This window comes from Hippoglossus hippoglossus, chromosome 5 (assembly GCF_009819705.1).
Source record: "Hippoglossus hippoglossus isolate fHipHip1 chromosome 5, fHipHip1.pri, whole genome shotgun sequence".
In the NCBI taxonomy this organism is placed as follows: Eukaryota; Metazoa; Chordata; class Actinopteri; order Pleuronectiformes; family Pleuronectidae; genus Hippoglossus; species Hippoglossus hippoglossus.
The window spans coordinates 23,700,625-23,718,628 of record NC_047155.1 but is presented as its reverse complement, the minus strand read 5'-3'; the positions used below and the strand labels follow the sequence as shown (position 1 = coordinate 23,718,628).

General features: G+C 40.9%; 1 protein-coding gene across 5 annotated transcripts in view; it reads left to right on the top strand.

The window, feature by feature from the left end:
* The window catches only part of sema3fb (sema domain, immunoglobulin domain (Ig), short basic domain, secreted, (semaphorin) 3Fb), a 61,247-nt gene extending 45,234 nt beyond the window's left edge, over nucleotides 1-16,013 (top strand). For 3 of the 5 annotated variants that reach the window (XM_034585630.1, XM_034585628.1, XM_034585632.1), the window contains 10 exons: nucleotides 16-130; nucleotides 6,697-6,766; nucleotides 6,866-7,010; nucleotides 7,233-7,455; nucleotides 8,568-8,656; nucleotides 8,813-8,854; nucleotides 10,085-10,242; nucleotides 10,578-10,660; nucleotides 10,916-11,049; nucleotides 13,167-16,013. In XM_034585630.1, coding sequence (XP_034441521.1) covers nucleotides 16-130; nucleotides 6,697-6,766; nucleotides 6,866-7,010; nucleotides 7,233-7,455; nucleotides 8,568-8,656; nucleotides 8,813-8,854; nucleotides 10,085-10,242; nucleotides 10,578-10,660; nucleotides 10,916-11,049; nucleotides 13,167-13,619 — 1,512 coding nt within the window. In that variant the 3' untranslated portion in view covers nucleotides 13,620-16,013. The remainder of the gene's footprint in view (nucleotides 1-15; nucleotides 131-6,696; nucleotides 6,767-6,865; nucleotides 7,011-7,232; nucleotides 7,456-8,567; nucleotides 8,657-8,812; nucleotides 8,855-10,084; nucleotides 10,243-10,577; nucleotides 10,661-10,915; nucleotides 11,050-13,166) is intronic. The other 2 variants (XM_034585631.1, XM_034585629.1) reach the window with 1 other exon arrangement.
* Nucleotides 16,014-18,004: the final 1,991 nt, after the last annotated feature.

Below are 18,004 nucleotides of genomic sequence, written 5' to 3'. Positions count from 1 at the left end.
TCTTCTCCAATACAGAACGATGACGGGGGCCACTGCTGCCTGGTCAACAAGTGGAGCACCTTCCTGAAGGCCAGGCTCATCTGCTCCGTGCCCGGCGCCGACGGCATGGAGACGCACTTCGACGAGCTCCGTGAGTACAAACACGCCTTTAACAGATCTTGCTGTGGTTTCTCTGACTGTACATTAGCCAGTGTGGGCGGGGAGCGTTGTATAGACGTCCTTGTCAATCAAACACGCTGCCAGTACAGTGATGTGTTTGTAGGTGGTCAGTTCAGCCAAAGTCATTGTCACCGTTCTTCTGCCAGATTACATCAACCACATATTGGACTGCAACTAACAATGTTGTCATTTCAATCTGCTCATCACTTTATTGTTTAATGATTAATGATTTCATCTATAAAAATTCCGAAAAGGGATAAAGACAACTGCCACTGCAGAGTCCAATCTACTGTCTTCCAATTTCTTGTTTTATCTGACTATCAGTCCAAAATACACATTTACTGTCATTTATGATGAGGACAAACATCAATTATTGGTATTTTTGCTAATGGAATACATGTGTGCATATTCATTAGCAAATAAGTTGCTATAGTAATAATCAGACTAAATGTTCCCCTTATGAAACCACGTTGAAATTCTCCAGATCCTGATTTTTATTTGGCTCTGCTCCAACACTCATAGATTCATGGAACACTCATAAATATCAGTTCCCTAAACATGTCTGATTATTTTACTCAAGGCCCATGAATTATTCTTTGAGAAATCCACAAAAAATGATAAATGTTTAATGTTAAAGGAAAAAAAATTCCTGCATCTGCACCCTGATTCGGATCCACACCAGAATTGAATGAGCTCTTCCTCGGGTCATGCCCCACCCCTCCACACAACTTCAGTTGAATAGTTTTCATTATCCTGCTAACAAACAAACAAATGCAGAGTTAATAATGTTTTCAGCTCTTAATGCAAAGGACATCTATATGTAATGCAATATATTTTGACAAATGGGGTAATAAAATAGATATTTGAAAAAAGAATCTCAGCTCTTTCCCAGAAGTTCTAGTATTATTATCTGTAATTCAGCCCAAAAACTCTTGTTACACCCTGTTTTTTTTTTAAAGAAACTAAATCTGTCTTTAAGTAGTTAATCTTTTTGACAGAAGGTATCGAATAGCAAAGAGAAGAATAAAAGTGACATGGCTGGATTTATCACAGACATATTCTTTTTTAGGTTCCTGTCATGTATAATTACATCTGAAATATTAAGCAGAGAACAGTCTACTGCAAGCTCTGTTGTTATTACTACAGGACCTGCCAAGAGTGAAACACACACACGCACACACACACACACACACACACACACACACACACACACACACACACACACACACACACACACACACACACACACACACACACACACACACACACACACACACGCACACTAAAGTGTCTTTGGCCCATATTGGAGCCCACTCCAATCATATGGCCCATACAGCCTACTGTAGTGTGAATGACACACCCACACACGCATTAAAAACACACACACACCCCTACCGCTGTGTCATTTTCTTTCAACGTGTGTGTGTGTGTGTGTGTGTGTGTGTGTGTGTGTGTGTGTGTGTGTGTGTGTGTGTGTGTGTGTGTGTGTGTGTGTGTGTGTGTGTGTGTGTGTGTGTGTGTGTGTGTGTGTGTGTGTGTGTGTGTGTGTGTGTGTCTGTGTGTGTGTGTGTGTGTGTAAGGGGGCGGTCTGATGGCGGACAGATCAGATCACCCAGCAGGAATGTCTGTGACTGTGTGTGTGTGTGTTGGAGGAATCTCTTTTAGTCTTCCTGGTTTAAAATAGAGCCACAGAGTGATAAGAGACTGATGTGTGCAGCTATCGCTCTTCAACTAATCTCAAGAATGAAAAGTACTGTGACTGTTGAATCCTGTGATAGGTTTTTTTTGTCTCTTTACCTTGCGGACACACCACTTGCTTTTAACTCAACCTGCCTGCAGTCCAAAAAACAGTTTTTGGTTTGTTTGACACACAAGTGACATGCTCTCAGAATCTCTGCGTCCTTTTTCGCGTGTGGAGCCTCTTCACCTATAAAGCGGTTCAGAAGGGGAGCAAGCTTGCGTCGCCTTGACAAATGAGGCTTCTGTCTGTGCTGGTTCGAACAGTGTTGACACAGGCGTGCAGTGGCGTGGCTCTGTTGGCGGATCGGAGAGTCGTCATCTGCTGGCACTGAGGAGGATTTTCAGGACGTTGCCTGAATAAGGCTGTACATGTGTAGTGGAACAAACTAGTGAATGAACAAGGACGGGCATGTCAGCGTATGTCCAAAGAGAAGCAAAGACGTGCACATGCCAGTTTGCAGAGCAGTCGTTCCTGCCAAGGACTCCTAGAGGGGACAGTAAATTGGATATGATTGAGTTTCATGCTAATGGCTTCACATTTACAGTCTAGTTTGAATGTTTATAAAGCTTGCTCACTGAAAGGTTTGTCTTGACACACAAAACTTGAGGTTTTAGGATCTCACAAGGGGATGTGGGTCTTTAACTACTGCACATAAAAATGTAGGCCGTTAAATGATTAGTTTGACATTTAGGGAAACGCTCATATTTTGCTTTTTTTTGTTGCCGAGAGCTAGATGAGAAGATTGATACCACGCTTGTATCTGTGTGTTTGACATGAAGCTACAGCAGCAGCTTTTAGCAAAAACGTCTGAAAACCATGGAAAAAGCCTGGCTCTGTGGCTCCGTCCAAAAGTATTGAAATCCGCCTTCCAGCACCTCCAAAGCTCTTTAATTAACCTTTCATGTCTTGTTTGTTTAATCTGTACAAAAACTGAAAAACATAAAAACAACAATGTTTTCCTGGCAAGCGGCGGAGGAAGTGGCTGAGCCTCACTAACAAATATTCCCTCACATAACCTCCTGGAAAAACCACAAGTTGTGTGTTTTATACGTCGCATGGAGGGATTAAACAATCAAGACACATCCTGTTGATTCAAGAGCTGTAGAAGTGTTGGTAGAGGCAGGATTTGTTTTACCATTGGACAGAGAATATGCAACTGTTTTGTGCTGTTTGCCACAGACAGTATAGACGGTCATCAACTAACCAGAGGGTTGGTTGTTCGAACCCTGGCTCCGCCAGTTCACCTTCTGAAGTGTCCTTAGGCAACATACTGAAACCCAAATTGCCCCTAACAGCTGTAAGGGAATAGTAGTTTTAATATCACCCATACATTTATGGCTTGAACATGGCTCAAATTGCCTCCCAGTGTTTCAAACCATCTTGGACCTTACTGTGCCAACACTTACGTAGAGTGAACATTTTGGGACGTCTCTACACCATGATATTGACATATATATATATTTGAACAAGTTAATCAAAGGTGGGCGGCCCCTCGCCACAAGCAATCGCCCTTGAGTGGGAATCTGGAAAGCTGCGCTCCTTTTCAAATAGGAGCTTAAGGTGAAACATTACATAATTTACAATTAATTACTGAGAAATTTGTTGAAATGTTCAGAGCACCTGCATTCCTGTTGTAATGGTGTTATATAAAAATACTTTATGGTAAAGCACGTCTGAGGCCTGGGGAATTGAAAAACCTACTGACTCTGTCCTTCACCTTGTACCTAAATGACCCATTGTGATTTTAAACAGTGTTATAGTGCTTTTTTTACCCAGTTATAATAGAAGACACTACTGCATCTTAAATGAGGTTGTGCTTTAAAACAAGTCCCAATGGCTGGAGGGATGAAAAGTCAGAGAGAGAAAAAACATGTCATGTCTGGAAAGGGGGAGAGACGCAAAGAGAAACAGACAGTACAAACCCAAAGGTCAATCAAACAGAAATATAATTTTCTTTTGAGGAAATGGGATGCTGAGATTTTATTGCCATGAAAACATAGGGAAGGCAGTTGTGGAATCTGGATCCTTTCCTAGCTGTTACACGCTAGATCCCCTGGAGCTGTCACTGTACTGTCAGGATAGCTTTTATTGCAAATCACGTAGCCTTGTTTTCCTCCTTTGCTTTCATGATCATCTGTTTTTTTAGTGACTGTATGTGAGCTCCGTTCATGACAGCTCTATCTCGGCCTGAGCACTATCTTGTCTGCATTAGCATGCACTTGCGTGTTGTTGCGTGCATATCGCTCATTTCTGCAGCACAGCAGCTGTATGTCATGCCAGGGATCGCCTGTTGTGTGACACCCATGACAGACCATTGTGCTGCTTCCACGCTAACCCATGACCGTTCCATTTCTCCGGCTGTGGCAGCTGTGGAAGATCGCACGATGGTGCATGTGAGGGAGTGTATGGGTGTGACTTTGGGGAATCTGGTTGTCTACAGGAATAAGCTTGCAGTTGTGGATAGTCCCTGGACAAGACCAAACAGCAGTTCAGATTCAATGACAAAACTCACACCCTTCATGTATCAGACTATCTGCATATTAGCCTGACTGCTTATTTCACATATGTGGGACTGTGACAGCATAAATCTAAAATTGACTCTTTTTTTCCATCTGATCACTTCTTCTTCTGTTTCTGCACTTTCTTAGCATTAATAGTCATAATTTTACTTTTTCTCTTTTCATCTCTCGCTTCTGGACGTTTTCGGTTGTGTCTTTACTCCATGGTCATTTTCCTGCAAAACTAGGTTGGAGAGAACATTCTCAGTTTCCCTCGAAGGCCCATGTCCTATTGTAGGCAGTGAACATGCCTCCTGGGAGTAGTATTTAGGTCAGGTACCGAACAGGAAAGAGACTTATCACCCGTCACGTGTTTAGCTCCTCTTTATTTGTTGCTCTGGACCTTTCCTTCAGTAACAACAAAAGGATGATTTAAATCAGGCCGTGTCCGATGTCAGAGCCCTGCAGGACAGAGTATGTGAGCGTCCGTGATTTACAGAGCTTCAGAATTGGCTGAAGAGTATATGATGCAGTTCTCCCTCGGGACAAAAGAGATATTTCCTTTTCCTTCAAGTGGAAGACATGAACTATGGACGTAGGAGGAGGAGAATCCCTGCACATCATGGTCACATTTTCTGTCTCTGCAGGAGAAGTCTCAGGTGGTTCAGTAATCACACACTGCTGCAGTCTAGACTGTAACCAGTCGGTGTTGATACGAGGATAGGGGCCAGGGTTCTCAAAAAGTATCATAGGAATATGATGATGATTTTTCATGCTTTTTTTGTTCAGCTTTTGCATTAATAATTAACAACCATCTCTCTCTCTCTCTCTCTCTCTCTCTCTCTCTCTCTCTCTCTCTCTCTCTCTCTCTCTCTCTCTCTCTAATGCATTATAAATGATGTGTGATAGATTTTGGTTACTTTATGGTTCAATATTGCAAGTTATTGACAACCAGTTGTATTGACAGAATAAGAGGACCTTCACACTTCAGTGTGTTTGTGTGTGTGTGTGTGTGTGTGTGTGTGTGTGTGTGTGTGTGTGTGTGTGTGTGTGTGTGTGTGTGTGTGTGTGTGTGTGTGTGTGTGTGTGTGTGTGTGTGTGTGTGTGTGTGTGTGTGCGCCTATTAATATATTTTGAGGACCATTCTGAGCTTAGACCTCACAGGGTGAAGACTTTTTAGGTTAGGAATAGGTTTAGGTTTTGTGAAAGTGAGGACCGTGAGTTAAGTCTTGCTTTTAGGGATAGGATTAGAATTGAGTTTAGGTTTGGGTAAAGGGCATTATGCCTATTAGTGTCTTCACTCAGAAAGGAGCACAGGAATATGTGTGTGCATGTGTATTTGAGAGAGAGAGACACAGAGAGAGAGAGAGGTGGCAAAAGAAGTTTTACTGTAATCACAGCCTATTATCCATAAGGTTTCAATAAGTTTATAACAGAAACCTTATGTACTGAGCCTGTGTGTTATTGGTCATCCATTGCATCACTGCTTTGTGCTGAAGCATGTCACACCACTGGCACTTCAGAAGCCGACTTTTAGCTTCTCCGCACATGATGTCCTGGTGATGCCTATGACCAGTGATTGAATTCACAGCACTGCTAGCTCTATGTCAAATGCTTAGATTGAATTGCAGCATTTGGGATGGTTAGGTGAAATAGCCTTTTAATTGGTTATCTTGTAAATAAAGCCTTCACCGAACATATCCTTCCATCATTCTGTTCCTTGTTGTACAGTTGATTACTGAGGTTTTACACACAGGAACACGTTTTTACCTCTCTTTATTTCTAGACTGAATGCTAGCTTGAACCCCATTTTTGAACCAAATTCCAATGAGTTGTTGCTGTACTTTATATTTAGTCCTAATAACCGAATGTTAAAATGCTAGCAAACTAAACTAAGATTTTATATTATAGGTCTGTGTCAGTATTGTCACCATGAGCATGCTAGGATTCTGACATTTGCTCAAAGCGCTATACTTTTGCAGTCATGTTTGTGTCTTACATGATTCCCTGAACTTTATTCTTTGGGTGCAGTTATGGATTTCAGTGACTGTCAGAAGCTTTAAGACACAACCCAAGAGCCTCACTATCTAAATCCAGTAATGGCTACCATGTGTTTTCAACAAAGATGAAGGTTCAGCCTTCCAAGGATGTGTAGCCTAAAGGTCTATCTAGCTAAGAGTGGTTGGATTGACTGAAAGCTGTGTAAATATTAGTAAAGAAGAGCGCTTGTGCTGTAGAGCTTGATGTGTCCTTCAGTCACTCTTTAGACTGACGTGATTTCTCTGTTTCCCTCTGCAGGAGATGTTTACATACAGCCGACACAGGACACAAAGAATCCTGTGATATATGGAGTCTTCTCTGTCTCTGGGTTAGTGGACTCTAACAGATACTGTATTCTTGTATATTTCCAGCAACAATAATACGCTCTGTTTGTCTAACTTGAGATACTTTTTCTTGCACTTCACAGTTCCGTCTTCAAAGGCTCAGCGGTTTGTGTCTACTCAATGGCCGACATTCGCATGGTCTTCAACGGACCCTTCGCCCACAAGGAGGGTCCCAATTACCAATGGGTGGCCTACACTGGGAAGATCCCCTACCCTCGTCCTGGCACGGTGAGCTTCACCTCACACTGACCCCACACACATGAAAATCCCACAGGAAACATGGTGATTTCAGGCATAACAGTGATTCCTCTTTGACAAATAGAAACCATCTGGCACCATACATAACCAAAATGAAAATATAACTGCAAGACAAGCTCTTGGATATACTTTTCCATATGATCTATTTATTTCATGGATTTTTGAATGTATGTGCTTCGGTTTTTCCCTCAGTGCCCTGGAGGTACCTTCACTCCCAACATGAAGTCTACTAAGGACTATCCAGATGAAGTAATTAACTTCATGAGGAATCACCCGGCCATGTACAATGCTGTGTACCCAGTACACAAGCGCCCCCTAGTGGTTCGGACCAATGTGGACTATGAATTCACCACCATCACTGTGGACCAGGTGGCGGCTGCAGATGGCAACTATGAAGTGCTCTTCTTAGGAACTGGTGAGTGTTGTTCTAAACTTTATAGAATAAAATTTAATAGAATGGAGAGTTTTTGTCACCACAGCCGTTTTAGGGTTATTTATAAGTGACTATCGTGTACATGAAGTGAGTCTGAAGAAGGAACCCGTGAACCCTTTTGATCTGGGTGAGAATGGTGAATGACAGTGTCAGCGGGAAGTTGAATAATGAAGGAAAAAAATCCCCCCCTATGGAAATAAATCCCATGTAAATGGAGGGCTTGTCTCCCATGCAATCATCTATCATTTGGAGAAAAGCATTCTTTTCCTTTTGTGCTTGAGTGGAAATTTAACCGATCAAAGGGTTTGTACCTTGCACTGTTCACATGAAGTAAACAACAGGAGATTTGTACCTGGAGGGCAGGGGTGGATCAGTAAGAAGAAGAAGTAGTAAGATGTGGAGGAGGAGGAGGTTACAGCTAGTTCATCCATTACCTTCATCTTGTCCACTGATGTAAGAGTGATTATGTGTCCGTCTGCATGCCTCAAACCTTTAATAAGACCCCAGGATGACATTAGCAGCCACAGCACAATAATGCAGCCCTCAGAAGTTGCATGCAACGCCTCTTTACTGATCTCTTTGTTCATGTGTGTATTAAGGGGAGGACACGGATGGGTTTGTGTGCGGCGGCGGCCACTGTGGAGGAATGTGTGTCCTTTCAGCTGCTGTCAGATTCAACCATTTAGCCCTGCGCCGAGGCTCAATGCAGAAGTCATAATAAATCTCAGGTGTCCCACTCACAGGAATGTCAGACTCTTTACAGAAATCAAACATGCCAGGGAAGCCTGGAGGGTCTTACAGCATCCAGAATGAATAGGTGTGGATAAGAATGAAGCTGGGGATGACAGGAGAGGTTTGTCATGGTGGAAGCAGGGGGTACGCTAAGTGGAACAGAGCATCATGTCATTGAGGAAAGGTTCAACTGGAGAGAACCTAGGGACAGAGGTGAAGAGTACAACACAGCCTGTTGAAACGAGGATTATCCCTTGTTTGAGGTTGCTGAGGGAATAAAATGGATATCCAAGGGGCCTTTGCCAGGTGGACGGGTGAGAGGTTGCAGGTGTGTAGCTGACAGGTGTGCGTCTCTTCCACAGACAAAGGGACAGTCCAGAAGGTCATCGTGCTGCCCAGAGACGATCTGCAGACCGAGGAGCTGGTCCTGGAGGAGGTGGAGGTTTTCAAGGTAAGCGTTTTCTCTTCTTACTCTAATACCTTATACCTCATGCATTTCTAGTCCTTTCTCTTCTTATTTTCCTATTCTGCTAACGTCTCTGTGTTTTACATTGTCATCTGCAATGAAGATTACTGTGCTCACAAAAAACCTATTTTCTCCATAAAGGCCCCTACTCCTATTACAACAATGAAGATCTCATCCAAAAGGGTAAGTATGTCTGTGCAACAGATTTTCTTAACCTTTGCTGACATGAAGAGAAAAGCAGCCACCTTCCAAAGAAAAGAAATGAATGACAATTCGTAAAGGTCACAAGATACGTGCATACAGCTGTGCCGCCCTATTGCTTCATAATTCTTATACTACACGCATGACAAGGGCAGACAATGGGAAGAGAGATGTGGAGAAGACATAAAAGTTAGTGTTGTCTTTCAAAGTGATTAAAATACTTGGCCTTTTCTACATTTAATGACATCAGTCCCACAGACAGAGAGTTAGTATTACAGCCTGCCACACTGATGAATCTCAACAGCTGATCATGAAATTATGATGGTAACCTGATCGAGATGAGCTCAGTATTCTACCAGATGATCCACAGCCTGCTGCTGTTTCAGCACAGTGCAGGACAAAGATTTTATTCTTATCTCATTGCATTACTCTGGGTTTGTGTTTTTGTATGAGAGCAAATACGATCCTTGAAGATGGAACAAGCCCCTGGATACACAACTGTGAAATTGAATCACTCTCAAAACCAGCTACCTGAATGCATGTAGTCTGAATTGTGCTCTTTTTTACTGTTATTTTCAAATTGTGCAAATACAGTGACCTTATTTCCAAGTTATAAATTAGGCCAGAGCCCATTCTAAACCTGCCTGTTTATGGGCTGTTCGTTTGTTTATGTTGGTTGCAGTTTTCTTTCTGAAACTGTAAAAGGGACCTGCAAAGACTGGCTGCTGGCTGCTGAAAGCTGCTCCACTGCTGTTACGTAGCGCTGGTCACATGTTTATTCAAAGTTTATTAGTACTGAAAATAGTACTTGTCCAAATCGCACCAAATTCGACAATGCGCTTTATTAGGCCCTAAACAATGCATATGCCAAGTGTGAAGCTGATAAGACGAATGGTTCTCTAGATTTGTGAGCCACATAGAGACGGACAGAGATTTCTGGAATTAATAGATCTATTTTTTAGGATTCACAAACACAGATAGAAAACTTTCTCGCTTTTATTGAATGAGTCAATTTGACCAACTAGATTTTAAATTTTTAGCCTGAGCATACAGAATCAGAGCAATTTGAAAATATGTTTTGAACATATATACTGATAATACAAAATTTGAATTTACACTTGAAATTGACTGTTTAAATCTTTAATAAAATGCATTTAAATGTTGTCTAGTGTTAAGTTTTAACACCATTTCCCATCCTCTTTCTCTCAACAGCAACAGCTGTATGTGTCATCTGCGGTGGGCCTGACACAGCTGGCTCTCCACCGGTGCGACGTGTACGGCGAGGCCTGCGCTGACTGCTGCCTAGCCCGAGATCCGTACTGCGCCTGGGACGGCAAGTCCTGCTCCCGCTACTCGGCCTCGCAGAAGAGGTGAGCACCGGCAGCAGTGACGGCATGAGTTACACTAACATCACAACTAACTGATGTGTTGAATGATGCTCAGATTAGACTGCAAGGATCGCTGAATGGCTAATTTAATGGCATCTGTTTCTATCATATAGTCATCATGGTGTTTGGGTGAATTAACATTAGACTAATGATTACATACTATTATTAGTTTGACAAGTAAATGATGAAGATTTGCAGTAGATAATAACATAAGGGGGTTTATGGTTATTTATTTATTATAATTGATGTATTGTTGAATGGCTTTGAATGGCTTGCGGTTGCTTTATTATGTTTTCTCTCCTTATTCGGCGATACTGGTCTGACCCCTTTAGACGAAGCCGGAGGCAGGACGTCAAGTACGGGAACCCCATCCGTCAATGCCGAGGCTTCAACTCCAACAGTATGTTCCCCAGTTTACAGTCCTGCTTTTATTACTTCTGTTTGTTAAATAAGGACCTCAGAAGGTTAGAAATAACAATATGTCTCATTCCAAGGTTGTTACTGGCTTATTCTTGCAGCTTTATGGTAATCTCTGACAGCCATATTGCAAAAAGGACTTTGATTTTTACCACAACTGAGATCTTTGGTCCAAAGGAGCTCATGGTAATGAGTGTTTTGGTTGCCATGGTAATCCCTGTGTCTCTCTGCCCTGCAGCCAATAAGAACACTCTGGAGATGGTGCAGTACGGGGTGGAGGGAAGCAGCACCTTCCTGGAGTGTCAGGCCCGCTCCCCACATGCTGTCATCAAATGGCATCTGCAGAGAGACAACAGCGACCGCAGGAAAGAGGTGAGCCATCACATGGTGTGTTTCTCAAAGTTACTGCTTATATGAACATATTTTATCAAGGGGTAGTTCACTCAAATGCAAAGTTTAATGTCAACCCCCAAAAGTGTTGAATGGGTTAGTAACAGAAGATGAACATGAATTATTACCTTTGGACATTTCCTCCACAGTATTTCATTTCATGTTGTTGATTTGTTGCCATGGAGAGCAGGCGACATATATACGCGGCATGACATATATGAAAAATGAGTCCAGTGTAATTATCTGTTCACATGATTAAGCGACTCGGGCTCTGATTGAACGATTCCCGATTCCTCTTGCAGACCTCTGACTGTCCTCTGGCCCAGGGGAAGGACATATAAAGGAGAGCGGTGAAAAAAGCCCTCTGCTATGATATACAACTCGGAGGCACTAGTTAAAGTTTCATTGTGAAGCAATGTAGTGTTGCTGCCTCTCTTTTATTGACTATTCTGTTAGATGGTCTCTATTCCCACAAGCGAAGCCGACTTTGCTGCTGCCTCGCACGTCGGATTCGGAGCAAAAAAAAAAAATCTGTCATCACCTATTCAAGTTCATGGGTATAGATGTGAAGAAAGATGGAGTTACAACATTGTTTGATTATATTTAAATTGATCTTTTTTCCTTTTTTTAAAGGACGGATATTAATTCATTGTACAGGCCAAGAGAGTAGAGATGTGAATAATATGAATACTGTAAATCATCCAGATATGAACAGAGTATAGACTCTGAAGAGATAAGAGGATATACAGGGTCATAGGTTTTGCAGTGGTTGTCTATCACTGACCCATCATTTGACAGTTTGTTACAAAAACATTGCACTACTTCATATTTCTGTCAAATCAAAACCCAGAAACATCATAGACACTGCGAACCCACTCCGTTAATATATCAGAAAGAAAGCAGCTCCTTAAGACTTCATAGTGTGGCTCAGAAATATCAGATTCAGGAGTTTTCTTCAGTAATCCAGTTAGCTGTTATCTGCACAATATAAACAGGTTATACAGACAGTCCATGATACTGATGTGTATATGTATATGTATGTATGGATGTGTATAACATGTAAATAGGCTCTGTTAATTTAGGGAGCATCTCAAAGGTGCACAATGGTAAAAATAGTTTATCAGATTGTTTAATATATACATATATATATATATATATATATATATATATGTGTGTAAAGTATGATTCAATGAGATATTTTAATAGCTTTCAAAAAAATTTGTGTCACAGACATTTATTAACAAATTTACATTCATCCAGGTCTTCTCCTGTTATTTGCACTACCTCCAGATTAAAGTAACAATCATGCAGTAAGGTCCAATGCATTCTCCCACTTTCCTCCTGGACCATAAACAGATGCACTTATTGAGACTTTTAGTGAGAAGTACTCTCATACAGAATATACTGTATTTCAGTGAGTTATATATAATACAGATATGTCAAAATGTAAATAGACTAGAGGCTAAGCCCAATGTGCAGATTGATTAAATTAACCAGATTTGGTTTGTAGTGATGAATGTTCAGGATATGTTGCTAAGTAAAGTTATTAGCTATTTACTACTGAAGACAGAAACTGAGAAAGTGATGATGAAGTTAGGGAGAGTCTCAAAATGGTACCAAATCTACAAATGGTCAAACAAGCTTTTCAGATTATTGTCTTCACTTTTTAAATCAACCAACCACATTTTTTTATGCATTGCATACTCTATCAAAAAAAAAAAAAAAAAAAAAAAATTTATACAGTGTGGCCCAATGAGATATTATGGCCTTGTTTTCTGTTGCATGCCCTGCAGATTCGTGCACCATGGTCCAGGGCAATTCTGATGTGCAGTCTCCCACTTTTAAAACGTCCTGCTCTGTTTGGACCTGATCCATGAACAGTTTTAACAGGGCAGCTTAACTTACACACATACTGCATTTGAGGACAATGAATGGTTAATTGTCTGAGTAGTGTGAATGATTTCGAACAACTTCTCTGCAACAATCACTTGTGCTGTAACGGATGGATACACATGGTGACAGCTGCTTTGCATCACACCTGTAATGCACTTGTCTCCCTTGATGTGTTTCATGAGCTGTTTGTCTCTCTGACTCTGCAGATGCGTTCTGATGGCCGGGTTTTGAAGACAGAACAAGGTCTCCTCCTGCGGTCCCTGCAGCCCTCTGACTCCGGCATGTACCAGTGTACGGCCACGGAGAAGAACTTCAAATACACAGTGGTGAAGATGCAGCTGGTGGTGTTGTCGAGCAGGGCTGTCAACAGCGTTCTGGTGGAGGGTGGGGGAGGTCTGGTGCCGTCCTCGTTCCACTCCAGCAGCACCCAGTGGACCCCCAGTGCAGGCCAGTACAAGGACCTGCTGACCATCCTGAGCCAGCCAGAGATGAGCCTGATCAATCAGTACTGCCAGGACTACTGGCAGTTCGGAGACCCGCTACAGGGCGCCCTCAAAGCCAAAGACCTGAAGGAGCTCAAGGAGCACAAGAAGCCCCGCAACCGCCGGCACCACGGGGAGGGGGAGGAGAATGAGGAGCAGGAGGAGGTAGAGACATGAGGAGCCCAGCTTTGTGTCTGAAATGCCCTCGTCCACCCTTCCCCCTCCACACCCTGTGAAAACTGGGAGAGACTCATTGAGAGTAGCTACATGAAAAAAGTCCAAAAACCGGGAAAAAAAGCAAACTGAGAAAAAAAGAGGCTTGCAAACAAAACCCCACATACATCCTCTCAAACAGTAAGATATATGATACACAGTATTTATTGTAGGTTGTATATAGTATCATTCTGTGGATTTCTTTGTACTTATAGAAAAAACATGCTCTTTGTGTATAGGTACCTTTGGGGCAAATATTATTGTTATTATTGATGTTGTTAATTTTATTGTTGCTGTTACTGTCATTACAAAACTCATCTGTCGGCATCACATGACCGTTGGCGACTGTTTGGAATGCGTTAGTGGGCATGTAAGCTGTCAGGAGCAAACTACGAGACGCTCGCTCTGACGGGGAAATGAATTGTTGATAAAGGGTTGATGGGATCTCCTTTGTTTCTTGCTTGCTTTGACTCGATGCCAGGACTCTTTTTATTACTGGACACATCAGGAATGCCGGTAATGCAACCTCCTTGTGGCTGCTCGCAGACAGAGACTTGATATTGCAAGGGGACCATCGATACATGGTCCCAGTTCTTGTGGGGAAACAGTTCTTTCTACATGGGAACCCACAATATGTTGTAATTGGGCCTTTTAATAGCTGTATTTTGAACTGGTGCTTGCCCTTTGTTTTTTTTCCCTTCCTCCCCTTTTGATTGGAGGATTGATTGTTAAATGATGCAGCATCTTCGCTACCTTTCAGATGAGATACTAATTCAGATTAGTGAGATTTACATTTGCTAAAGAATGACAAGGTTCTCACTGTGTTCTGTGCCCTGAGTAACCTGTGGTTGCTTCTGGCCATGAATTTAAAAATGAGACAAGCATCAGCTTTTAATTAGATCTATCATTATAAGGGTTGACAAAATAATGTCACTTTAATGGTACGGTTCTTTTCAGCTGCAAACTTTGAACTCAGAGAGAGGTGCAATATAAGGTCAAGGTTTTGTACAAAGGGCATTATTGTTTTACTTTCAAGGGACATTGGCTGGGGCCAAATGCGACAAGCACACTCGGGCAAGGTGGAGTTTACTTTTGCGTCAAAACAAAACCAGTTAAAAGAGGAAAGAAGTGCCCACATGAGGCAGCACTCAAGACATCTCTCGTTCTTTCTTCCTTTGACATTCATGTGTGGAAAAAAATGTAATTGCCCGTATACACAACAGAGCATTGTAACAATGTTGTGACACTAACCAAAATTATTGGGAAGCTGGCTTTCATTGTGTGCATGAACCTGTATTTGTACTGTAATTCTGATAAGATACTGTGTGGTCGTTTTTTTCTGTTCTTTGTTTCTAGGGTTGTACAGTACAGTCTGAGGGAGGTTCTCAGTGCGGCTAAATGGGAAAAACAAATGCTTTAAAAATGTCCTGGTTTTAAATATACTCCTGTATAAAGCATGATGCATTTTCTTATTGGCATGAATTTAGTTCTGTCAAAGTACAAAGTGCAATTATCTTACCAATGTGTTTGGATAACAGATAATAGCATAATTTCAAAAAGTGCAAACAAGTTGCACATCAATTACAGAGTAAGGCAGAGTGAAATTGAGAGGAGTGTTTTTAAGAAGTGAGCAAACATTCTATTGATTAGAATGCTTATGCTCATTCTAGTGCTCTATGAAAAATATTACTACAGCAGTTCCCAAGAAGTAGATTCATGGAATTTTCATGTATAAGAATTTACAACTTTGGAACAAATATTTGGAAAAAGGAGAAATGCAGCATTATTATTATTATGACATTAAGTGACTTTGAATGCACATTGTTTAGCTCCCGTTCTAGCCTTATAATAGTTTGCATGAACGCCTATTGGAAGATGCATTAATAATTCATACAGGGTTTTTTGTATCCGCTCCTCAATTTGGAATTTTTCTGCATTCCCAGACTTAATCTCAGCCCCCGATCGTCTCTTTCAAATGAGACCAGGGATTCTACAGTAAAAAAAAAAAAAAGAGAAAAAAAGGTGACGAGGGGTTGTACAATTTGTTGGTATTTTTTAAAACTGTGTCTTTAGTTTTTGAGTGTTTTTGTTTGTTTTGTTTTGTTTTCTTGCATCATCAGACTTTATGAAAAAAGAAAAAAACACTAAATGCACAGAGGTGATGCTATTGTAATGACTTGTGTAAATTACTTTATCTTCCCTTTCCATTGTTGTTGCTGACTAATAAATTAAAGCTCTATATTTTATAAGAATGGAATGCTCCCCCCCTTCATTGTGATTGGCCTTATACTGAATGTTTTCCATGTTCTGCCCAGATCTCTCTGGATCCTTGGAATAAAGTTATACCTGTTAAAGAGATATGTATGCACATTTGTATAAAATATACACATTACATTGGTGTTTGTAATGAAGCCATAAGAACGTAAAACATTTTAATGAAAGAGCAAGTGTCATTAGCTCTGGGACTTATAGATATGAATGATGAAAGCTCCTAGTCCCCATCGGTTAATATGGTCAGATCAGATTTTAAAGGTTAATTAAATCAGATTTTCATTGTTCAGTAGATAATGAGAAAATACCTGTAGGATTGTTAATTAATAACAATGTATTAAATGTGTCCAAGGACACAGTGATAAATTATATTTTGAATTAACACAACTATTAATATAATTAAATGTATTTATTTCAAAATCTCTTATTTAACTTAACTTATTTAAAAAGGTTTCATTTCCTTTACAGGTTAGCAAAAGATGAGTCTATGTCAATGGCAGCCAGTACTTTATATGTCATGGTAGAAAGAGTAGTGAACAGGGCAAATGTAAAGAATTTAATAATGGCTGAATTACCTTAAGCTAGAAATGGGGAAACCCACATGGCCTCATGTATGTCTCCTTCATTAGAGGCCTTTTTTCCTGCTAAATTTATTTCACCTGATTGGAAATATTTTACTGTTCTCTTCTCAGGTCTTAACAAAACATTATCTAATATAATATTGTTTATTATGTAAAAAACACTCGCTAAATATTGTTCAATTTGTTCAGGCAGTGACCACAAATTAAAGAATATACCTGGTTGATGTGCAGGTGACGTCGGCCTCTTGGAGAAGCTAATAGTAGCTGACCAAAAAATGTATTCACATTAAGCATGATAATTGCAAGATAACTTTACTGATACAAATGTCCCTGCATACAGCAAATTATTTTTCATTTTTGCACGTTTAGCACCTTTCACCTTGCTAATGCTAGTGCAGCTTATTTGAATATTTAACTATTTATGTTACTTTGTTAGAGATGAGATCAGAATAAATTCTGTTTAAATCTCAGAGAGACATATATTTATGACGTATTTTTAAACAGGACTTACCCTTCTCATTCTGAAAGAGAATAAAAAAACGTTCAAGTATTTGCTACTTTTCATTTGAATCAAAAATGAAAGTAACTTTTGGGCAGTGACACTAAGGACCCCAGTGTCAGACCCCCTCTCTACGGTGGCCGAGACGTCTCATTCAAGGAAACAGGAATTCAAAAGTGACAACACAACTGCACGTGCACAACGGAAGCACAATCAAACGATGCCTGTCTATACTAGGTGCTACGGTAGAAGTGCTTGAAGAACCCGAGATATTGAACGGATGAGCGCACCTGTACCGTAAGACCTGAAATAGACACGCATCCTATTGACCAGTTTGACCGAGTTTTACAAACGACGATTCACCTGAACACAGTGAGTGACGACATTTCCAGTCATTTGGTTGTATTTCCGTTGTGTTGCTTTTGTCTTTGTGTTGTGGCTTTTGAATTTGTGTTGAGGATTTTTGTGTTTGTGTGTAGCTTTTGTATTTGGCTTTTGTATTTGTATTGTGCCTTTGTATTTTTGTAGTAGGTTTAGCTTTCGCGGTTTTGTTGTAGCTTTTGTATTTGTGTGGAGGCTTTTGTGTTTGTGTTGTAGCTTTTGTGTTTGTGTTGTAGCTTTTACGGTTTTGTTGTAGCTTTTGCAGTTGTGTTGTAGCTTTTGTATTTGTGTGGGGGCTTTTGTATTTGTGCTGTTTCTTTTGCGGTCATGGTTTCCCTCCATGCGCTTGGTTGTGTGAGACGTCTCAGACACCACTTCAGATGCTGGATCTTTCGTAGGAAGTGGCCTAACCTCTCCCAACTTCAGACAATGTGAGGGTCAGAGGTGCAGACTAAATGCTGACGATAGTCTGAGACAGTTCACCTAATATGTGACACCAAAGTCTCTTTATGCCTGCATGAGGCGTTAAGGACTCCCAAGTAATATTTCATGAAGCACTGTACTCTTAAGAATCCTCAGTTATTTTTTCCAATCTCTGCTGACTCCGAACCAGTGTG